The sequence below is a fragment of the Schistocerca americana genome, chromosome 1 (genome assembly GCF_021461395.2).
Source record: "Schistocerca americana isolate TAMUIC-IGC-003095 chromosome 1, iqSchAmer2.1, whole genome shotgun sequence".
Lineage (NCBI taxonomy): Eukaryota > Metazoa > Arthropoda > Insecta > Orthoptera > Acrididae > Schistocerca > Schistocerca americana.
This window is the reverse complement of record NC_060119.1, coordinates 765974557-765999882: the sequence shown is the minus strand read 5'-3', so window position 1 is coordinate 765999882 and position 25326 is coordinate 765974557. Positions and strand designations below refer to the sequence as shown.

At 39.1% G+C, this 25326-nt stretch overlaps 1 protein-coding gene across 12 annotated transcripts in view; it reads right to left on the bottom strand.

Moving 5' to 3' along the window:
- LOC124611912 (longitudinals lacking protein, isoforms H/M/V-like) overlaps positions 1 to 25326 on the bottom strand; it is a 453788-nt gene that overhangs the window by 224651 nt on the left and 203811 nt on the right. For 3 of the 12 annotated variants that reach the window (XM_047140283.1, XM_047140284.1, XM_047140291.1), the window contains one exon: positions 822 to 964. The exons of the other annotated variants lie outside the window; for them this stretch is intronic. In XM_047140283.1, the coding sequence (XP_046996239.1) occupies positions 822 to 964 (143 nt within the window). Of the gene's footprint in view, positions 1 to 821; positions 965 to 25326 lie in introns of those variants that run through there. 12 annotated transcript variants of the gene reach the window in all.

Sequence of the window (25326 nt, the reverse complement as noted above, 5' to 3'; positions counted from 1 at the left end):
GAGACGTGTGAGTCTTGCACCCCAGTACCACACTGTCTCTTGATGTCATCAGGAGAGAGACAGAGAGAGAGAGAGAGAGAGAGAGAGAGAGAGAGAGAGAGAGAGAGAGAGAGAAGTTTTCTACTCTAGGTCAAAAAAGAACTGCTCTGAAAGCTAGCAAAGTTTCTTTCTTTTTTGCGTGTGCCGGTTGAGGACTCAAGGCTTCCGTTTTTGCAGTGAGTGGTCTTCCTTTCCCAACTAAAGTATTTGTGTAACATGTTGCCAAGACATGTAAAATTTTATTTTGACCCCCCTTTTTTTTATCTGGGCCTATCACTCACTTCAGAACTGATCTTATAGAATGTCAGATTGTCACAGTACCTTGATCATGAAACTGTGTAAACAGCTCGTGAGTCTGCAATACAAGTCAAGCAATGCCTCTTTATAAAATATTCACTGTTATAATCTAATTCTACTCTAATGTAGACATTTTTTGTGCAATATTGGTTTTACAATATATCTCATGGAAAGATTTTACTGAGAAAATAAATAAATAAATCTTAGAAGTTTATTTTCCTCAAAAGGTCAATGGAAAAAGCCATTATTATTATTATTATTATTATTATTATTATTTTATAGCTACAGCAAGTTTACCAGCACTTGTACCTTTCATACAAAGAAAGAAACTTTCCACAAACTATAATAGGAAGCAGAGCCTTAGGATTACAGCTACCGTACTTTCAACACTGTTCTTTGGCACCGTACTGCCTCCACACTTTTTCATAATGATTATCATGATTATGAGGAACACTTTTACTTATAAAGATATTATTTTCCATTACACAACGTCCTGGGCACAGTTTATCAATGTAATTAATACATCTCCAATACTTTTTGCTTCCAACAGTTCTCTGCAGCTGATGTAAGAATCCTTGATGCAGCAGTTGTTTTGCACCACGAGGACTTTCCACATATGCAATACGACCTACAAACAACACATTTTCGATAATCATGACAAAGGAGTAATTTTATGTTGCAGATACTCTACTACATGAAAATCTAATCCGCCAAGAGATTTAATGGAAACAGTAATAACATAAAAATCTGCTAATTAATATAATGACAGAAGACTTTAAGTCACCAAGACATAAGCTGATGATTGACTGGTTGTCGTTCTTGTTGCTCGCATAAGGTGCAAAACAACATGGTCATTAGCACCTTTGCACAAATAAATAAAATACAGCAACTAAACAAACTGTACACAAAGTAATTTAAATAAATCATAAAAATCAAAACAGAAAGGAAATGGCAGTGCTAAAAAATGGAGGGTACGCCAAGAATAAACAAGAAAGGCAACTGAATATTGGCTTGAATAACATAGTGCTTTACTACGCATGATCTTATTGGATGTGATATGCATGTCCCTTCTTCCTTTTGGTACGGTGCTAAAATACAAAAGATGCTCCAAAGTGATACAAATTACATGCTTAGCAGTTAGAAGCATCCACCTGAAGAGAATTTAAATCCTACTCTCTAAAAGTTTGGGAAAGAGTTGGGAGATCCACCAAAAATTTAGATACCACTTGACACTTTATATAAAATAGAGGGCAAGTTCCCAGACAAACATGTGCTGCCTTCTAGCCAGCAAAGAAATTATATTACATCAAAACATGGCACACTGATACGAGTCTGAAACATACAGCACAGGCTGGTGGTTTCTCTCACCAGCAAAAGAAGGGCAGACTATGAGTTCAACATCCCATTGTTTGATGATGATGATGTCAATAAGACACTGAACGCAAGCCTAGACTGGATAAGGATAGAAGCTTACCAAAGGAACCATCCCAGTAGTGAGTCTTAGTGTGACTTTGGGGGAAAGAATTAACTCTGGTTTATCAGATGGACATCTGAACTGTGTCTCTCCCGAAAAACAATCCACTATGAAACCACTCTACAACTTCACTTTCTCTCTCATCTGAAAGGGAGCCTGTGCATCAAAAGATGGCACTTCAACTTGCCTGAGTGGCAGGAAGAACATATGAAATGGTGATGATGGGATGATGGTAACATTGTAAACCACCACTTGTTGTTGCTCACTTCTAGCCCAGCATGATCTAAATGATCCCTGAAGCCTATATCTCTAAAGAAATGTAACAAGATGTTGCCAAGTTGGTACACATTATGTAAACTTCCATGACTAAATTGTTCCTGAATTTCATTGTGCTCTTTAGTGAGTGATTTGTTCCTTCCAAGAACGTTATTTTGTATGATCCAGTATTATTTCTCTACTGGGTAAATGAACTAGTTGATCTGAAATACCAATATCCACACAGTCTTTACACACAAAAGGCTTTCACTACGTAAAAATGATTCACCTATTCCAGTGACCTCAAAGTCATATGTTCATTCTGTATCAAACATACTGATTACATTTACAAGTGGATTTTGAGGCCACAGTCAGTAGCCAAGGTTCTCTCCTGTTTATATCTATACACAAATACTTACAAAGAGATAGAGGGGCTGGCCAGTACTTACCTCAGCTCAGTACAGCCGATAGATACACATAAAACAGAACTGAAAATTTACATTCCTAGCTTTCGGAACTTTGTTCCTTCATCAGGGAGGAGAGATGGGAAAAAAGGGAAGAAGGGAAAGTGGATTCAGTTACTCACAACCCAGGTTATGAAGCAACAGGGAAAGGTAAACAGGGAGGGTAGCAAGGATGGAGGCATGGTTGTCAGAGGGAAGCCAAAGATATTCTACTGTAAGTACTGTGCCAGCTTCAAACCAAAGAGGATGCATACAGAAGTAAAGAGGTATATAGTATAAAGATAAACACAACTATGTAAGATGAAAAGATGCGTGAATGGCTAAAGAGGAAAAGGAAAGAGGAGAAGACTGAAGAGTGAATGGGAGTGAAGTTGTTTAACGTAGGTTCAGTCCAGGGGGATGGCGGGATGAAAGGATGTGTTGGAGTGCAAGTTCCCATCTCCGCAGTTCAGAGGGACTGGTGTTGGGTGGGAGAAGCCAAATGGCACATACGGTGTAGCAGGTTCCTAGGTCCCTAGAATTATGCTGGAGGGCATGCTCCGCTACTGGGTATTGGGCATCTCCTAGGCGGACAGTTCATCTGTGTCCGTTCATGCGCTCAGCCAGTTTGGTTGTTGTCATGCCGATGTAAAACGCTGTGCAGTGCAGGCATGTCAGTTGATAAATGACATGTGTAGTTTCACACGTAGCCCTGCCTTGAATTGTGTATGTTTTACCAGTAGCGGGGCTGGAGTAGGTGGTTGTGGGGGGATGCATGGGGCAGGTTTTGCAGCGGGGTCGGTTACAGGGGTAGGAACCGCTGGGTAGAGAAGGTAGTCTGGGAATATTGTAGGGTTTAACAAGGATGTTACGGAGGTTAGGGGGGTGACGAAAGGCAACTCTGGGTGGTGTGGGGAGAATTTTGTCAAGGGATGATCTCATTTCAGGGGTTGACTTGAGAAAGTCATATCCCTGGCGGAGTAATTTGTTGATGTTTTCGAGGCCAGGATAATATTGAGTGACAAGGGGGATGCTTCTGTGTGGTCTGGGGGTAGGAACATTGTTGTTGGACGGGGAGTAATGTATTGCTCGAGAAATCTGTTTGTGGACAAGGTCTGCAGGATAGTTGCGGGAGAGGAAAGCACTGGTCAGGTTATTGGTGTAGTTGTTGAGGGATTCGTCACTGGAGCAGATACGTTTGCCACTAATACCTAGGCTGTAGGGAAGGGAGCGTTTGATGTGGAAAGGATGGCAGCTATCAAAGTGAAGGTACTGTTGTTTGTTTGTGGGTTTGATATGGACAGAGGTGTGGATGTGAGCTTCAACAAGATGAAGGTCAACATCCAGGAAGGTGGCTTGGGTTTTGGAGAAGGACCAGGTGAAATTCAGATTCGAAAAGGAGTTGAAGTTATGGAGGAAATTAAGTAATTATGGGTGAGGATGAAGTTGGTAAGTGTGATACTTTACTTCACTTTTGAAGGCCAGACCTACAAACAAATCAGGGGAACGGCCATGGGAACCAGGATGGCTCCCTCCTATGCCAACCTCTTCATGGGCCGCATGGAGGAGGATTTCCTGAAGACCCAACAACTGCTTCCCCTGGCCTGGTATAGGTTTATAGATGACATCTTTGTGGTCTGGACTCATGGTGAAGAAACACTCCTTAATTTCCTCCATAACCTCAATTCCTTTTCGAATCTGAATTTCACCTGGTCCTTCTCCAAAACCCAAGCCACCTTCCTGGATGTTGACGTTCATCTTGTTGAAGCTCACATCCACACCTCTGTCCATATCAAACCCACAAACAAACAACAGTACCTTCACTTTGATAGCTGCCATCCTTTCCACATCAAACGCTCCCTTCCCTACAGCCTAGGTATTAGTGGCAAACGTATCTGCTCCAGTGACGAATCCCTCAACAACTACACCAATAACCTGACCAGTGCTTTCCTCTCCCGCAACTATCCTGCAGACCTTGTCCACAAACAGATTTCCGAGCAATACATTCCTCCCCGTCCAACAACAATGTTCCTACCCCCAGACCACACAGAAGCATCCCCCTTGTCACCCAATATTATCCTGGCCTCGAAAACATCAACAAATTACTCCGCCAGGGATATGACTTTCTCAAGTCAACCCCTGAAATGAGATCATCCCTTGACAAAATTCTCCCCACACCACCCAGAGTTGCCTTTCGTCGCCCCCCTAACCTCCGTAACATCCTTGTTAAACCCTACAATATTCCCAGACTACCTTCTCTACCCAGCGGTTCCTACCCCTGTAACCGACCCCACTGCAAAACCTGCCCCATGCATCCCCCCACAACCACCTACTCCAGCCCCGCTACTGGTAAAACATACACAATTCAAGGCAGGGCTACGTGTGAAATTACACATGTCATTTATCAACTAACATGCCTGCACTGCACAGCCTTTTACATCGGCATGACAACAACCAAACTGGCTGAGCGCATGAACGGACACAGATGAACTGTCCGCCTAGGAGATGCCCAATACCCAGTAGCGGAGCATGCCCTCCAGCATAATTCTAGGGACCTAGGAACCTGCTACACCATATGTGCCATTTGGCTTCTCCCACCTAACACCAGTCCCTCTGAACTGCGGAGATGGGAGCTTGCTCTCCAACAAATCCTTTCATCCCGCCATCCCCCTGGACTGAACCTACGTTAAACAACCTCACTCCCATTCACTCTTCAGTCTTCTCCTCTTTCCCTTTCCTCTTTAGCCATTCACGCATCTTTTCATCCTACATAGTTGTGTTTATCTTTATACTATATACCTCTTTACTTCTGTATGCATCCTCTTTGGTTTGAAGCTGGCACAGTACTTACAGTAGAATATCTTTGGCTTCCCTCTGACAACCATGCCTCCATCCTTGCTACCCTCCCTGTTTACCTTTCCCTGTTGCTTCATAACCTGGGTTGTGAGTAACTGACTCCACTTTCCCTTCTTCCCTTTTTTCCCCTCTCTCCTCCCTGATGAAGGAACAAAGTTCCGAAAGCTAGGAATGTAAAATTTCAGTTCTGTTTTATGTGTATCTATCGGCTGTACTGAGCTGAGGTAAGTACTGGCCAGCCCCTCTATCTCTTTGTTAGTATTTGTTTCACATCTTATATGAAATTTTCCATTAATCATTTATATCTATACACACCGTTTTCGACATATTGTGTTGCACTGCTCATGCAAAATTTTAGGAAACAGTCCTTGGAAAAGTTATTCTGGTAAACAGTCCTTTCTGTATTTCAGCAACTTCAGTATAACTCTGACTCTCTCAGGCAGCCAGTCCACACATAAGTAACTATTTATATTTGTTGGAAACCAACTGCCATTTGGTCATTATTTACGTGAATCCAAAATGGATACATACAACAGGTGATTTACAAAAGCCATATCCATTGTATAGTAAGTATAGAATACTGATGATAACAAGATAGAGAAGATCCTGTAATTCTCATGCTCCTTGGGGTATTGCCAGAGGATGACAGTATGGTACCTCCACATCCTCTGCATAGAAAGGCCAGCACTTCTCCCAATCATAAATACTATCAACTATACCCATAAATGTAGGTCTTAAAGGTGCATGCACTGAACACCTAAAGTTACAGCCAGGAATTTGGAAAAGCTTTTTAAAAGAGGAGCAGAGATGCTCTTATGAAATATGTAAGGCAATGGTGTGACTTGACCTTGTAAACAGAAAGCCTATTAATAATAATAAAAAAACAGTTTTGTGGAACATTCACAATGCTTGTTTTCATTCATTTAAATGGCTAATATTCTCAGTTACTAGGAATCAGAATGGCTTAGAATGGAAAAAACCTAAGAACAGTGTCCCTCATTTGTGAGCTAGCGATGTAAATGTGACAACAGGTTAAAGATCCAGTCATAAGTACTTCTTTGGGAAAACCTGAAACCAGTATGTGCTGTCTAGTTGCTCAGTCTTCTATTCATTAATTACAAATAGTGACTCATAGTTGCGAGTTTGGTGGAGAAGTCAGTGGCTATAAAGAGACTGGTCTCCACACAAATGTAGCTTGTGGTATTTTCTGCGACCTCTCTAAGGCATTTAGTAGTGTGAATCACAGTATTTCCCTTGATAAATTGAAGTTTTATGGGACTAATGGTATACCCAACCAATGGATAATGTCCTATCTGTCCAAAACAATGTAGGAAGGTGTACTTAGTAATTCAACCAATATAGACTAAGGATGTATTCTGGGTTCCCAAAAGTTCAGTCTTAGGTCCACTATTGTTCACCATATATATAAATGATCTTTTGTCTATTATACCAGAAGCAGAATTAATTCTTTTCACACATGACACTAATATTATAATCAATCCAAGTGTACATAGAGAAACAAGAAATTCTAAAACAATGTTCTTAAAAGTATCATTGACTGGTTTTCTCTGAATGGTCTCAACCCTCAATTTTAAAGTGATACAACATATTCAGTTCTGCATATCTTGGGGTACTACACCAGTAATAAATCTAACACATGGTGAGGACACAATAAATAGGGTGGAAACTTCAAAATTCTTATGTATCTATACTGATCAGAATTTAAACTGGGGAAAAAGAAAATTTGGAACGCCAAAAACAACTTAGTTTAGCCACAGTTTCACTGAGAATCATTAAAAATCTTTAAAGGAGCAAATCGGTAAGGTGACATGTTTTGTATATTTTCATTCAATAATATAATTTGGTGTAATGTTCTTGAGTAAATCATCTTTAAGAAAGAAGGTCTTCATTGCTCAAGAATGTTATGTAAAAATAAGATGTGGTGCTCATCTAAGTGTAGAAGAATTGCAGTGTGACAGCATCTGTGCCTTGTATCTCCCATTAAATGATATCTGTTTGAATTGCCAATAGATCAGAGCGTTCTGCAGTGTCTCAGGAGAAAGTATCATCAGTGACTACTACACTTAATCTTGCATTTAAAAGGCAGTGAAAACACTGTAGGATCTTTAAAGAAAGTGACTGTGAAGTATGTTGTGTACTGGATCGATAAGTCCAAGGGTGAGATAAAGTCAGATAAAATTTCTAAGTCACGGAAAAAATTCTACACAAAAGTAGGCCTGACACAGAAACTGAAGATTTTGGTAATGTGGACAATCACCCATTGCGTAATTCAATTGGAAGGTTGCAAGGCTGTGAAGACGCAGAAAATGTGGAAATAATTGAGTGATTAAATTCAGACAAACAGTTGGTGGTTACAGACTCTTCTGTAATATACATGGTTAACACTCCAATGCAGTATGAGTGTGATGAGGACGACGAGGCCAAGATCGTACCAATGATGAGCCACACCAATGGCTATGTCGCACTTGAGGTCGCCATGCGCTACGTGGAACAACAGTCTGAAGTGACGCCAACTGACATCTTGGTATTCGGATGGTGGTGTGATATCACCATACAGAAATGTTGCAGCTTCACCAAACAAAAGACACTCTTCCAACATTTCTTGAAGTGAACCGTTACTAGACTTAATTTGAAACCATTATTTTGCCTATATAAACACCTGCAATAACACTGTTTTAATAAAGTTCATACTTTGATGTCTATGTTCTTTTCAACATTGTTTTATTTCTTTTTCTGATATCAATTTTGAGAGTCTGAGTTTTCAACAGTTCAAGCTGGTCCCAGTCCCATTCACCTCGAACCATCAAGGCTCTGCTTAACTGGTTTTTGCACCAATCTTTGTGGTCTCTGTCTGTGTTGTAATATTAGCTTTAAATTTACTTACTTCTTGGACGTAGAAAATGAAGTAATAAGGCTTGTAGGTTGCAATACTTAGAATTCATACCACTTGAATCTTATTTCACCGGATTAGGTGGGACTGGATGTCATCCAGATTATCAAATATGCAGTAATCCAGAAAAAAATTAGAATGACATGGGCTTAATGACACAAACATACACACTAGGTTTATTTTCACGTAAACATGTAAATTATACATTATTTCCACATAAAGTCTGATGAGATATTGGAGAAAACAGAGTGATTCTTATAACCCGAAATAATCAGTAAGCTCTTTTTTAACCAGATTCGTATGTAACTTATGTGCAGCATAAGCATACAGATGTTTCACCAGCATTACTTTGCCAGAAGTTAAATGTACCTGGCATTCAAAATAAACTATTATTTTGTCCAGCTGTGTTGTTGCCTCTGTATGTGTCATAATGTTTTCATATTGAGAATCAACTTCGTCTGCTTATCAGTTGTCACTATCACCACTGTCTGCATATGAACAATAACAACAATAACTTCATCATAAAGAGTTATAATAAAACAAACAGCATCACTGTCATTTCAAGCCTGAGCATCCTGGAATGTTTGTAAATGCTTTAATGAATTCCAATGGATTGACAATGTTCAAAGTGTGGCAGTGGAGTCACAAATAGCTGTTCATGTTCATGGATTTATTCAGGACGTCATGATAGTTGACTCAGTAAAATTACCATGCGCAGATGCAATAAGATAAATGGTATCATTCACGTTTTTTGTTGTGATCTTCAGTCCGAAAAAAAGGTTTGATGCAACTCTTCACAACGATCTACCCTGTGCAAGTCTCTTCATCTCTGCATAGCTGCTGCAGCCAACATCCATTTGAACCTGTTTACTGTGTTTGAGCATTGGTCCCCCTCTACAACCCCGCTCCCCCTCTCCACCTTCCCAATACTTCCCTCCATTACCAAATTAACAATTCCTTGTTGCCTTGGGATACATCGTATCAGCCAATACCTCCTTTTAAACAAGTTGTGCCATAAATGTCTTTTTCTCCCAATTCATTTTAGTACCTCCTCATTTGATTCACCTGTCTAATCACTGTAATTCTTCACCACATTTCAAAAGTTCTAAACTCTTCTTGTCTGAACTGTTTATTGTCCATGTTTCCCTTCCATACAAGGCTACACTCCAGAAAAATACCAGCAGAAAAAACTTCCTTACATTTAAATTAATAAAAAATGTTAACAGATTTCTCTTCTTCAGTCTACTTTAAACTATCCATTACACATGAACAGAATCGCCAAGACTTTCCATGTTCTGCAATAGCACCTCAGCACTGAACATAAATGGGGGATCCAGCCTGAAACCCAGGTGCAGGTATTTACTGCAACAGAAAGCAAATGGCCACATTGGAGCAAACAGACCAGTAAAGTCTCTGAAATTGTGCCATTTCACTTGTAGAGAAACTTTATGTTTCCCAGATACATTGCTGCAAACCCTTATTGTAATTCTGTCCTTATTCCTTTTATACTCTTCTTCAGAGTATTGTAATCTGAAAGGTAATGTCTCACTGGGTAGCATCCAATAAATAGACCAGATTAAATTGCATTATAAACTTGACAGAAGCAGTCAATGCATGTTAATTTTGCAAAGTGTACTAACAACAAATTATGTGTATTGCTAATCTACAAATATTGATAGTTATGGAAATTACATCTAAGCTACTTTGTGTATACTTAAGTACGTTAGGAGGAAAAGAGAAACCAATGCTCTTCCTGTTACACGACTCAGCTGCGGTTTTTATCCAATACTTTGAACAGAGTATTTATTTTACTTCTATCATCTAATGCTATCAGCTGTGTATATACTGGCAAAATCAAGGTTTCTTAAATGTAAACATTATAATTTATGAGGAATTTACATCTCCAAGTACAATATCATTTGTAGTTGCCAAGTGGTGCATGTGTTGTGCCTATCTCGACACTGTCTGAAGAATTCTTTGTGAACAAGAACTATAGCCACACAACATGCAGAATGCTCATCCAGACAATGTTAATGGAGAACACCCATGTTCAATACAGTTTCGGCAATGGTATTTACAGTGCTCCATACCCCAACTTAAATTCCCAACTGTGATGTTATTTACTGGTGAAAGAATATTCCCTCGAGATGTGAACTTGTAGAGCTCTCATATTTGGGCAGACAAAGGTTCACATGCACAAGTGATAGAAGTAACCCCATAAAACTCATTGTGAAGATATGAACTGAGATAATTTATAATCAGTTTGTTGTGCTGTATCTAATGCCAACTAGACTAACAGAACTGATCTAACTCTTTTTCTCAGAGATGTCCCCCCTATCCCATTGGAGGAGTTGCTACTACAGGTGAATCAGGTAGTGTGGTTACAAAGCCACAGTACACTTTGATGCAAATATGTGTCACCACCCAGATGTCATAAAAACAAATTGTTGAACAGGTAGAAGGGGAGAGGGGAAGAAGGGAAGAGATGGAACTGATCCCCCATGGTACAGAAAACAGGTCCGAACGCTGTTGCGGAGGCAACGGAAAAAGCATGCGAAGTCCAAAAGAACGCGAAATCCCGAAGATTGGCTAAAATTTACAGACGCGCGAAATTTGGCACAGACTTCAATACGAGATGCCTTTAATAGGTTCCACAACGAAACATTGTCTAGAAATTTGGTAGAAAATCTGAAGAAATTCTGGTCATACGTAAAGTACACAAGCGGCAAGACGCAGTCAATACCTTCGCTGCACAGTGCCGATGGTACTGTTACCGACGACTGTGCCGCTAAAGTGGAATTATTGAACGCAGTTTTCCGAAATTCCTTCACCAGGGAAGACGAATAGAATATTCCAGAATTTGAAACACAAACAGCTGCTAGCATGAGTTTCTTAGAAGTAGATACCTTAGGGGTTGCGAAGCAACTCAAATCGCTTGATACGGGCAAGTCTTCAGGTCCAGATTGTATAACAATTAGGTTCCTTTCAGATTACGCTGATACAATAGCTCCCTACTTAGCAATCATATACAACCGCTTGCTCACCGATAGATCTGTACCTGCAGATTGGAAAATTGCGCAGGTCACACCAGTGTTTAAGAAGGGTAGTAGGAGTAATCCATAGAATTACAGACCTATATCATTGACGTCGGTTTGCTGTAGGGTTTTGGAGCATATACTGTATTCAAACATTATGAATCACCTCGAAGGTAATGATCTATTGATACGTAATCAGCATGGTTTTAGAAAACATCTTTTTTGTGCAACGCAGCTAGCTCTTCATTCGCACGAAGTAATGGCCGCTATCGACAGGGGATCTCAAGTTGATTCCGTATTTCTAGATTTCCGGAAAGCTTTTGACACCGTTCCGCACAAGCGACTTCTAATCAAGCTGCGGGCCTATGGGGTATCGTCTCAGTTGTGCGACTGGATTTGTGATTTCCTGTCAGGAAGGTCGCAGTTTGTAGTAATAGAGGGCAAATCATCGAGTAAAACTGAAGTGATAACAGGTGTTCCCCAAGGAAGCGTCCTGGGACCTCTGCTATTCCTGATCTATATAAATGACCTGGGTGACAATCTGAGCAGTTCTCTTAGGTTGTTCGCAGATGATGCTGTAATTTACCGTTTAGTAAGGTCATCCGGTGACCAGTATCAGTTGCAAAGCGATTTAGAAAAGATTGCTGTATGGTGTGGCAGGCGGCAGTTGACGCTAAATAACGAAAAGTGTGAGGTGATCCACATGAGTTCCAAAAGAAATCTGTTGGAATTTGATTACTCGATAAACAGTATAATTCTCAAGGCTGTCAATTCAACTAAGTACCTGGGTGTAAAAATTACGAACAACTTCAGTTGGAAAGACCACATAGATAATATTGTGGGGAAGGCGAGCCAAAGGTTTCGTTTCATTGGCAGGACACTTAGAAGATGCAACAAGTCCACTAAAGAGACAGCTTACACTACACTTGTTCGTCCTCTGTTAGAATATTGTTGAGCAGTGTGGGATCCTTACCGGGTGGGATTGACGGAGGACATTGAAAGGGTGCAAAAATGGGCAGCTCGTTTTGTATTATCACGTAATAGGGGAGAAAGTGTGGCAGATATGATACGCGAGTTGGGATGGAAGTCATTAAAGCAAAGACGTTTTTCGTCGCGGCGAGATCTATTTATGAAATTTCAGTCACCAACTTTCTCTTCCGAATGCGAAAATATTTTGCTGAGTCCAACCTGCATAGGTAGGAATGATCATCAAAATAAAATAAGAGAAATCAGAGCTCGAACAGAAAGGTTTAGGTGTTTGTTTCTCCCGCACGCTGTTCGGGAGTGGAATGGGAGGGAGATAGTATGATTGTGGTTCGATGAACCCTCTGCCAAGCACTTAAATGTTAATTGCAGAGTAATCATGTAGATGTAGATGTAGATGAAGGGGATCTGTTACATGGCCACTACATCTTACACTTCTCTGCTATTTTCTAAGGGGTACTATGAAGAGCATGTATGGTGTATGCTTCTCTGACAATCAGAGAAGGTACTTACTGCATCAATCCATGTTATCACTGAAATCTTGAATGCCCTCTCACATTTATCGTAATGTGTGCACCAATCTCTATACCAGCTATGTACACTCTGCAATAAAGTTGGAAATCAAAATTTTGAATCCCTTTTGTAATGTACTACATGGAGTTACATTTCTTGTGAAATGCTGATTCATCATCATATCTGAACCATTCTACCTAACATGACAACCCGTAGTGCCAATTTTCATTCTTGAAAGGTTAAGCAGTTTATTGTCCTCTAAACATACTAAATGCTCTACTCCTGCAAACCAAGTATAAACTTTACACAAATGGGTGTGTAAAGTATTAATGAAACCCAGTCCAAGCAACAAACCAAACCACTAAAGCTCATCTCTGTAAAAATATGAGCTCTCTACCTAAAGAAGAACTAAGGAACAAGGAAACTTCCAAGTGGTGTGGGAGAGGGATAACTACAAAGCTCCAAAATATCTAGAAGTAGCTTTTTACAGACTACTAACAAATGAGAAAAATTATGTGCATTTCAAATATGAAGTATCAGCAATAAACTGTAAGCCTTCATAGACTCTAATTATGGTACTATGCAGCAGAACACGTATGCCTTGATGAGTGCAGGTCATGCCATGCTTAACAAGTAGACTATGCATTAAAAAAAACAGATGGGCTATTTATTCCCTGCCTAACACCAAAGCACTATGATTAACACTATTTTTCAGCTGGCATAACACCTCAAGACTGTATGTGAGATATTGCTGTCAGATATGAGAGGACTAAGGTACATATGTGGCGTACAGATGCACTGAGTTGACATCAGCCAGCCCACTCATTACTGCAATCCTCATGAAGCTTTTCACATTCCACTGAAAGCCTATGTGATCCACCATAATTTCAGACAATAGTGTACTCGAAGACCAGATGCTACTACTTTCCTGGTGGCTGGCCTCAACAGGTCTCCAATCAGGACATGACGCAGCACAGAACATTGGTAACGTCTTAGACAGGTTCAGTTCTAGAGTTAAGAGATCCATCTTAAACTTCAAAAAATGGTTATTTCCTTGAGATATGACTGTATATGATAGAGAAGAAGAACAAGCTATGGTTCAACTGTTACCACACATCACACCCCCTACAGTTCACCAGGGAGAATCTAATTACAACACCACCTTTTTTATCATGACCTTACTATATAACAGTCTAATATTTTTTCCACAATGTCACTCATTTGAGGGTTATAATTGTTTGTTTTGAAAGTAATTACTGTAAGATATTTTATTTGGTTGGAGTAAATTTGTAGTCAAAATCCTATTACTTCTCAAATGGAATAAACAAATAAATTAATAAAGCTAAAGCCACTAGATGTTGTACAAATAGTATTTGATGCTACACTACCTACAGATACTTTAACATGGTGGGTTTTTAATGCCTCAGGTGTTCTACACGGTCTTCCTCATACTTGAGCATAAAACACAAACATTCATACAAAATTATGAAATTGTGAGATAAGTCCTTCTTTAGGATGTTGTTCAACTCGTGCATCTCATTGGTTTGAATGTCAGTTATGTCATCAAAGTATTGTCTCTTCATGTGAATTTCTGCCTTCGTCGTTTTGTGGTAGGTTCATATTGATCAGACTAAGTATTGCCACCCATGAAGATTTTTTCCAGAAAGGAAATACCTGTGTTTTGCATTTCACTCAAGTCGCAACAGGTGCCCTCATGTCATCTTTTTATTCAAGATTCTAGGTGTGGGGGCAAACTTTGCACACACTTTTCTCTTCTTCAAAGCATCCTCCAGAATATCTTAAATACTTGATTTGGAGATGCTGATCAATTGAAATTTGTGTCAGAACAATGCTCAACACACTACAGCCACATGCCTGCTAATGGACACTGCCTGCTTACGGTTAAAATGCACTTACAGTATTGCCGGCTCTTCCAATGTGTGCTGCTGTTGGGAATTTGTTTCCGCTGGTCACTGCCAATCAGGTGACAGTATACACAAGCCTATGAGAATCACTAAATCTAATGACTTGTTTTGTGGAAGACTTGAATTGGTTATCCACATAGATAGTGCAAGACAGATGATTATTGATCTGGCTATTATAAATTATAAAGTTATTATAAATTTAGTTGCTGGGTTTTGTATGTATTTCTTGTACTTACTCTATGTTTCTCAGAAAATGTCAAGATTTTTTGAAATCTTGTTTCCTATTACAAAGTTACAGTTTTGCTGTGAGTTGGTGAATCCAACGGTTGTGAGTCGAGGAAAACAGACTGTTCTGTAGTGTAGCCTGAGGTCTAGGTTAGGTTGAAATGTTACAGTTTGGTTGTGAGTTGGCAAAGTCAAATGTGACTGGAGGAAAACTGTCTGTGGTGACAAACTGATCTGTACTGTAGACCAAACTTCGTGGGGTATTTTGAAGGTGCCCAGACTTTAATCGTTGTAGTTACATGGGGACATAAAGAGTACTGTTTAAATTTCATGGAATATTCTGTTTAATATGATAACATTCCACACAATATATTCCACTATGTCACAAAGTAATTTGATACACTTCACACCATGAAAACCTTTATCAGACATTGGTTTCACCATCTTGCCTAATCATCCGACTCATTATTCATCGTGTTTAGTTTCGACATTTACCATACAAACAGTTACCAAGTGGAGTACGCAATACAAAAGCCACTGGCACAATACATGCGCTTTTACCCCAGTTCACGAATGACTAGTCAAATGCACACTTGTTGCATACAGTTGTTCATTATGGTGTAAACCAAGAAAAATTTGTTGTTGCCTGGCAGGCAAACATTATGATAATTTCTCATCTGTGCCCTATCACTTGTCAATAATGAATGAACTGACTAGAACTGATAGTCAATCAAGTGCAGCAATGTATCTTTTTGGATTTACTTCATTAAAAAATTATAGGCTTCTCCTTGTATTCAAAACAGATGCTGTGCTTACGCTGCATTATTCTCATGCGTAATTTAGTTTTAGTATCTAAGGCCACAAAGCGTACTACCTACAGTATCCATGACATTTTTTCTTCCTTTTATTTACGTCACATTCATTTTGATTATCTTTGCTCAGGTTGTCACGTAAGAATTACATCAAATCAATCCCACAACAACAATATTATGAAAAGGAAAGTTGTCACTCACGATACAGCAAAGATGCTGAGTCGCAGATGGGCACAACAAAAAGACTATCAGAAATAAGCTTTCGGCCAACGAGGCCTTTGTTGTCTATTTCTGACAAAGGCTTTGTTGGCTGAAAGCTTATTTGTGACAGTCTTTTTGTTGTGCCTCTCTGCAACTCAGCATCTCTGCTACATGATGAGTGGCAACTTTCCTTTCATAACATTGTTACATTCCATCATAGATTTTCCTATCTCACAATAATTTAGCCAACATATTTTGGTATTGTTTTACTTCCATAAATTTCAACAGGCTACAGATACAAGTGTGTGCGAGCATTAAGCCCAACAAAACTACGAAAAACCTGTTCACTGGACAAAGTGTACAAGAAAAACAATTTTAAGATGTCAAAGCAGAATTCTAGGCATACCAAGGATGAAATTTGAAAATTTTTAATACAGCTTCCACACTTAACAGGTATATGTCTAGTTATCACTTTGTGTTTTTTTTCCAACACAAGAAAATGCAAAACATTATTCCTGCAAGAGAACAAAAAATTGTAAATACGGAAGGTGAAGTAACTTAAACAGGCCACCCAAAATATATCCAGAATGAGTAAATACTGAGTGTTTCAAAATGAATACTATGGTCTTAAGGGTTTGTACCATTTATTATGTTCACTTTCCAATTATAAATAATACATCAAATGAAAGAGCAACAGGAACAGTTTTGCATGTAGATGCACTGCTTCTCGTGAGTCATCTTTGCACACTAAATGTTGCTGCATGACAATGAAGATTTTCTGGATTGTGCTGCCTTCAGTGACGAATCAATATTTCAAGTAAGTGGAAATGTGACCTCACATAATGTGCACACCTATGGCTCAGCAAATCCCCATAAGATAATACAGTAGCAACAAGACTTCCTTAAACTACAGCTCTTTCCTCAATTGGAGGAAGCCGAACCTCAGAACTTCACTTGGCAGCAAGATGGTATGATGCCCCACTGGCATAATTCAGTAACAATTGGTTCCTTTGATGTCATATCCAACTGCTGGATTGGCCGCAAGGGGCCGGATGACACAGCTTGCTTTGCATGGCCTCCATGTCCACTCACAAGGGGAGGCCGCCAATTGTGAAATTCAGATTCGATTCATACTGTGCATCATAAAAGCTCATGGCCAGAGGTGTAATGTGGCAAAGCACCAAGATGCACTTCTTAGCCATTGTCGAGAAAATCGACAGTTAAAAGAAACCGTTGCGGTGAAATACTCTCTACGATTAATGATTTTCTACAGCGTCGTGGCGCAGCGGTAAGCGCTGGAGTTCGTAATCCGAAGGTTGCCGGATCGAATCTCGCGCCATGCAATTTTTATATATATTACTCCAGACACGGCGATTAGGGTTCAGGAAGAACCAACATGAGAAACTCACCTATCGATTTGAAGTGTGCCATGTGATGAATGGTACTCGCATTGAACACCTGCGAGAAAAACTGCTTTAGTTGCTCTCTCATTTGATGTATTGTTCATAATTGTAAGTTGAATGTAAAGAATGCTACAAAGTGCTAAAACCCCGATGTTCATTTAGAAACATCCAATACATCGAAGTGCACTTTTCACTAACTTGTAGCAATCAATTTCATGAATTTTCTGAATATGGAATTATTTTTTTTTACATTTACAGCTGCTGAATCATGACACTATCTGTTAGTCCATCTATATGAGTTTCTTTTGGCACAGAAAAAAACCTCTAAAGAGGGCTTCAATGACATAAAATATGAGGAACTTGATGAAACAGCAAAAAGATCAACAGTGCCACAAAGCACATAACTCGTGTACAGCTCATGTGTTGTTTATTATTATGACTCTAAATCAAGTGCTCAAAATGTTAACCTGCAGTACTGATACATGCTATAAAGCAATTATGGATAGACAATACTGTATGTTGAATTTCATTTGGACTGATCGCAGCACGAGCCTGTGTTAGATGTCACTTCATGTCTTTAGAAGGCATCAGTGTTTCCTTGTAGCCCTCTTATTTTAATTTTCACCACAGATAAAAGTCCAGAGCTGTAAGTCAATTTGGGTGCAGGCCATTATGTATTTCCAAATGACTGAGTAGTTTGTTAAGAAGGTCTGTAATTATTGAAATTGGCAGGACATCCACCATCTTGGTATCATATAGATTACTTTAGATCTTGTGGGATGCCTTCCAATAACTGTGACAGCATACATGTTTGGGACTAGATACTTACGGAATATTTACAGTCCCATCAATAAAACAGGAACTAAAGAAGTGATGCTTGAGTTGGCCACACCACAAATTGAAAGACCAGGATAGATGTTTATCCACATCACTCAGTGTGTATTTTCAACTGACCAGTAGTGCATAGTGTGATGAATGACTTTTCCATAGTTTGTCAATGATGCTTCACATGTAGAGAAAGAAAATTTGCATAGAAAGGTTGCATAACTTTTCAGTTTTCACAGACACCATTTGGAGAACTGAAATCTATTTCAAAAGTCATTGCCAAGAAACTGTTGATGAAACAAAATGTAGAAAGGATAATAGTGCATTGGAATATAGTATTCACACAATAATTCTTTGTCGAGTCCCACTCGCGCATTCAAGACGTCTTGTAGTGGTGTGTGGATTGTGTGCTACCACTTCTAAAATGCTGTATTTCTCCCATCAGATTACATTCCTTTTTGTTGGCATATTTTATATTTTACACTTGCAGCATCATGAATTTTTTTACAATGTTTGCAAAGACTGATTGTGATGGCTTGTCACTAGTGTCTCTGGCTACGAGAAGTGAACAGTAACCTCCCATGTCCAATGGGCAAATCTGCCAGCATTACCAGCCCAGTCAACTACTGGGAACACTAAGCTGCAGTTTCTGGTGGATACCAGATCCAACGTGTGTGGGTTTCCTAGGAAACTGCTGTGACAATTGTGACCTCGTGGGTATTACAGCTTAGCAGATGCAAATGGTTTGTTCTAAGCTGCATAAAGGTTCATAGTCAGCACTGGCGGAGCTGCTAAACAAGTTTTCATCAGTTACAGGACCTGCCTGAGTGCTGTCATTGTTCCACCACTCAACAATGCTTTGCATCCAGACCATTCATCCCATTTTATTGCTGTTCAGACAGCTAGCCCCCAACAAACTCCGCATTATGAGCAGAACAATTGAATGATCCAAGCAGGAAGAGCATGGCAATCAGAAAGCAACTGTGCTTCCCCCCTTTATCTATACCATAGAAAGCAGTTGGGTGACATCCCTGTGGCAACTATGGAGGACTCAACACATGGACAGTTGCCGACTGGTACCCTGCTTGCCACTGCTGTCCGAGGCGTCTCTAGACAAGTCTTCAGTGGTCATTGGGTCTCACTTCAAAGGAGGACTCATCACTGAAGACAATTCTTCTCCAGTCAATGAGATTCCAGGCTGAAGACATGTCCGGAGACGTCATGGAGCAGTGGGATGCCAATCTGACTGTCGCCCATCATACAGCCTGACAACCAGGAGTGACGGTCTGGGCCACTTTGGTTGTCATCCATTGCACCCTTATAGCACAGAGTAAGTCAACGATAGTCTATGCCTTACTTTGTTGCACTTCATGGCAAGCAGTCCTGAGCTTATATTTCAGCAAGACAATGTCCACCCTCATACCGTGAGTTTCTACTGCTTGTTATCTTACTTGGCAAATCCTACTTTGGCCAGTATGGTCACTGGATCTCTCCCCAATTGAAAACATTTGGAGCATTGAGGGCAGAGCCCTACAATCTGATTGGGATTTTGATGATCTAACACACTAACTGGACAGAATTTGGCACGGCATCTCTCAGGACATCAAACAACTCTATCAATCAATGCCAATATGAATAATTGCTTGCATAAGAGCCAAACGAGGGCAAGCATGTTACGGACTTGCCCAATTTGTGAAGATCTTTCTCTTGAACAATCATTCAGTTTTTCTGAAATTGTAACCATTTGTTTGTCTGTACATGCATGTCACATCTAATGATTTCCACCACACTAGGATAACTTCCTCGTGGTGCATCCTCCAACCCCCCCCCCTCCCCCAATCTAAAGTGTGTATGCGTAATAAAATAGGTTGAAATCATTCCAGGGGTTTAGCATGAGCTTTTTACCCATGCCTTTGCCACATATGTGGATTTCAAATTTATTTCACATATTTCACACAAATGTGTACATATATTTCACATGTATCTCTAGCTAATTTTGCCATGGAGTTTCAGTTTCGAACAGGTCAATGTTTATGACATCATATTTCTTGAACTATGTGTTGTATGACGATACAATATTGCAAGTATTTGACATCATATCACCTAAACTATTTGTTATGCAATGATGTGTGTTTGTAGGTACATTCCCTAACACATGATGTTTGCAAAATGTGTTGTGAATAGAGTCAGTTACAAAAAATTAATAAATGTAAACATCATATATGGTGCAGTGCTTTTTCCCACATCTCAAGAGTTTATGATGTCATATATACGGAACTATGTGCTGTACAATGATATTATTTTGCTGGTACATTCAGTGGTACACGTGAACACTGTCTGCAAAATGTTTCACAAAAACAGTTAGTTATAAAGAAGTAATAACTTAAAACATCAGGCTTCATAAGGTACTCTTGTTGTATGATCATGGAAAATTTATTAACCAATGAACTCTTTCCCCTTCATCATCTTATGGGGTTTGTCAGCGAGAAAAAGTTTTTCACACATTTGATATTATGCATAAAGTTTGTTGCACATCTCTAAGCTCTATCATTCTTAAATAGTGTATGAAGAAAGTATGGATATCTGTGTGTTGTGGTCTACACATTTTTTCACCCCCTCCATGAGCTCTGCTTGTGGGTTTCAACAATCCACAGGCACAATTCTCATATGTCAACCTAGACTTGGTATGATCACCACCTGTCACACATAGCTGTCGGTAGTGCCTCACAGTGATAGACAGATAACCATGCGCCCAGAGGTATTCCCACTGGAACTGAGAATGTGGCATGTGCATTTTGGATTTTACGTTTTGGCTGTCCTCCCCAGTGGAGCTGGAGTATGACGAACCTCTGCTTCAACCAGGAGAGTTTTTCAACAATAACAACAAAAACAATAACAATAACAACAACAACAATCCGACCCCCATGCTCTGCTCCAGATTTCTTTGTGCATCTCCAGAGTCAAATGGAAACCATGCACCCCGAGTGGGACGTGCAACTACACAGCTGCTTTTGTTTTCAAAGACCTGACGGTAGCAAAGCAATTTTCCTGAGATGTGACCCACTGAGCAGATCACTGGAGCCAGATTAACCAAGGACCATAAACACTTACACGGCCATATAATAGGACATTCACTCTCCACACTAAAGGAGTAGGCAGTGTGTGTTCATCAACTAGTGCAAGCTAGCCAACCTAAGTGCTGAAGATGTCGCTGAAATGCATGCCACCACCAGACGCAGAACACTCGCCACACTGCAGCTACCTACACTGCTACAACATACAGAGCTATGCTGCCCATATGGGGAAACTGAACGGCCACCGCTTGCCCAAAGGCAATAGTCAGTTCACAACACCAACTGACCCACCAGCATACAGCTACAACAGATACTCGTTACTGTCTAAAAAGTTCGATTTCATTTTGATACAATGGACATTTAATAGCTCAAGTATAACCCCCCCCCCCCCCCCCCCCGCGCCCCTTTCCCATGTGGGGATGCAGTGTAGTGACCTCAGCTCACATCACTCCACACCTATCCACTGGTTATGTCACAAATGACCCATGTAGGAAAAACCATGCTCTCCAGTAGATAATATGTCGCTACTTATATGGCACGAGGATTGAGGCACGTACGGTTGTCAAATGGGTTTACAGAAAAATAACTGGCAAGATGAAAATAGTATATCATACAATAATAGTTAATTATTTTGTTGTTGTGCATACAAACGGAGAGTGTAATCTTTATGTAAAGTGTATTGTTTATAAAGTACTTACATATTTATAAATTTCCTCAAGCATATAGTAACTTTAGTCCCAGTAGTTCTGCCTCACTTTTTACTAATCAGTGATTTACATCTATCCTGTGTATTGATTGACTCTTTTCAATCTTCTCTAAAACATTTCCTTTCTCTAATTGTCTTCTGTTCGTAGAGAAAAATCAACTCTTTCAAATAGTCTCTTTAGGTACTTTGGTTAAATCTATCACAACATTTATGTTGAATGGTGTTTCATGTTTTTGTTTCTTTAATATAATATTTTTACATAAACCCACAAAGTCCCATTTCATTCACAGGCAGAGAGGGGTCATTTAACAACAATGAAACTGGACACAGCAGTGACCATTTCTGCAAAACTATTACGCAATTATTTGAATTTAATGTTTTCAAAGTGTCATATAAAGGGTTCTTGCCTCCAATGAGATAACCCAAAACAACAATGGCACTTTCACTATCAAATTCTGTCACATTTGAAAAATTCTAGAACGATAAATCTTTTCAATTGATACACAAAAGAAAAGGAATTCATTTTCATCTGAGATAAATGAATCTTATTCTATTAAGTGTGCTGATGCTGTACAGGTTTGAAAACATGACTACGACAAGCCACACATTCCAATGCAACTAGCAACTAAATTTGTTTTAGGAGAGCACAATTAAATTTTGAGACATGCTGTCAAGTGCATGCAATTCGAATGCATATTTACTATACACACAATTAAAAGAAAGCTCCTTCAGATTGCTGGAAAGCGTTTTGGTTTTGCAGCCAGCTACTAATTTCTGGTTGGTACTGTATTTTGATGATGAGGAGAATAAACCTATGTACTGTGTTGTTAAACCCCACAGAAAACAATGTATTGTGCTACAAATTGTAGAAATCACACACATCAACACTCACTTTGCAAAATTAAAGATGTCTTTTATTAAAAGCTTTCTAGGAAAATATAATCTTAGTGCTGTATGTGAGTGTTTTCAGCCATATCTTTCTCTGAGTGATGGAACCTAAAATACCCAGTTAACTTCACACAATAATTACCAGATTTTTTTTTTTTTTAAAATCAAGACACTCCATGCCATTATGTAATTACATTTCTTTTACCAGATTACTTTAAAAATACATAAACAAGAACCATACAATACAAATGTTTTCAAATGTGCAGTTAAAGTTTGTAAGAGTTAAGATTATTATAAAATCTTGACAAATAAAAGAACAGAACAATTCTAAAAAAAGAGATATATTAATTTATTATGAAAAAACTGCACAAAATGGAGAGACACATTTTACAAAATTATCATTAATACAGTGCCAGCATATTTCATCCATAAAAACAGTTACATTTAATAGCATTCATCACTCTTTACAGAAATATTTATTTAGTATATAATCTGCTTAGAAATAATAAAATACTTCAACACACAAAAATTGCTAAATTTTTGTGTCAAACCATTTCTCAGTTTTATCTTAAGAGTTTAAATTTCTTTGCAAGAAACAAACATACATTTCAAGCCTCCAACTATTCCACTGTCTTTTATTTAAGTAGACATCACTAAAAAATTTCTCTTTATTTATACTTTTTAGTGGAATAAATCCATATTTTGACCAACATCTTATTGCTGATAACCTTCACATTTTGTACATACTTATCATATTGTTCCTCACATGCAACTGGGGGGACAGAAATCAAATAAAAATCTTGTCCAAATGCTTCTTGCAATAACTTCAGTAAGATATTTCCTGTTGTTGGCTAATAGCTGTCTATCACAGTAGAATATAGCTAAGCAACCTGTGCATAGTTCAAATGTAAACGCTTAAAATATTGCTCCACCACAACCAGCACTTTTCAGAAAAAGAAGCAGCAATTTTTTTGCCAACTTCCAGACACCAACTTTACTCATTAATTGATAGTTTGCTCTGTATAATCAAGTTTCAACAGCTAGATATCCCACATCAGAAACTGAGCACCTCAATCAAGATACATTACATAAACATAGACATATTTCTTGTATGTTTTGAGCACTTCAGAAAGAATACCAATCCAAACCCCCTATTGATATTAGATGACAACATCTCCCTGCAAGCAATCACCTGACTGAAATGTAATTACATTTAAACACTCAGCTTGAGACATTATAACAGTAATAAATGGTAACAAAACTTAGAATTGTGTGAGCACTGGACAATGTCACACACTGATCAGGCATTACATTCTGGTCTGAGCTGCTGAGAGCTGGCGATCATGTGTATGTGATTTGTGCTTGCTTGTGTGAATGAAGGATGTCATTCTCTTTCTTTTCCTGATGAAGGCTGTGGCTGAAAGCTAATGTGTAAGTGTTTCAATTCCACCTGTCCGCAACTTGTGGTATTTAATGTTAAGCTGAGGTCTAATAATGCCTGAAAAAAACAATCTGAGCTTCTGTTTCATAATTAACCATCACTGTTATAGGTCCTTACCTGCCTTTTTGACTTCCAACGGCCATTTTAGACTTCTTCTGCTGGACTTTGAAATAATATTTGACAACCTACAATTTATGTTCCACCAGGTGATATCAAATCAGATCCAAAGTGTATCAGACAGAACTGAAAATACTGGCAGGGGTGTCAAATCTATGTGCTTCACATCCACACAAAATACAGAGACTATACGAAGAGGCAGCAGAAAACAGCAATTGAGAAGAAGAAGAAGAATATATGAAGGAAGGTCAGACAAGCCTTTTCCAATCAAATGTGTGGCTTCAAAAAAGGACTGTGGAACACATCTCTAGTGAATCAGATTACAGAGTGTTATTTGATGACAGAAATGACCATTCAGCAAACATATCTGAAAGCAGAATCGACAGTGACAGGACACACGCTGCTGTCTTTGCTCTGGTTTAAGTCTATGGATATACTACAACCACCTACTGCCTTTACATTAGCAAATGGCAGTCACCACAGCGATGGATTGGGTGTATACTTTACTGGAGGACTCCACAGCAATATGATTCTCACCAACAGATGAAGAATCTTTCTTCAATGTATCAAACATTGCAAAGGAAGTTATCAAAACCAGTTCAAAGCAATTTGGGACTTTTCAATACTAATTACTTCTTACAGTCGGAGTGAACTTGCCCAATGTTTTCACTAATGTGAAATGTGCTATTGTTTGTGATCATATTTTTTTTATACAATATCCTGTCACATGAATTTACTGTGTTTTCAGGCAATGTCCGAAGAGTGAGGAAAATGTCTGCACTGTAGATACTTGATCATCTTATGGGGCCATCATCCTTGCTGATCAATGTTTTATCTTTGTCCACAGAGTATCCCACTTCTCAGCACAAGTCCGCAGCTTATGGTCTAGTGGGTAGCAGAGC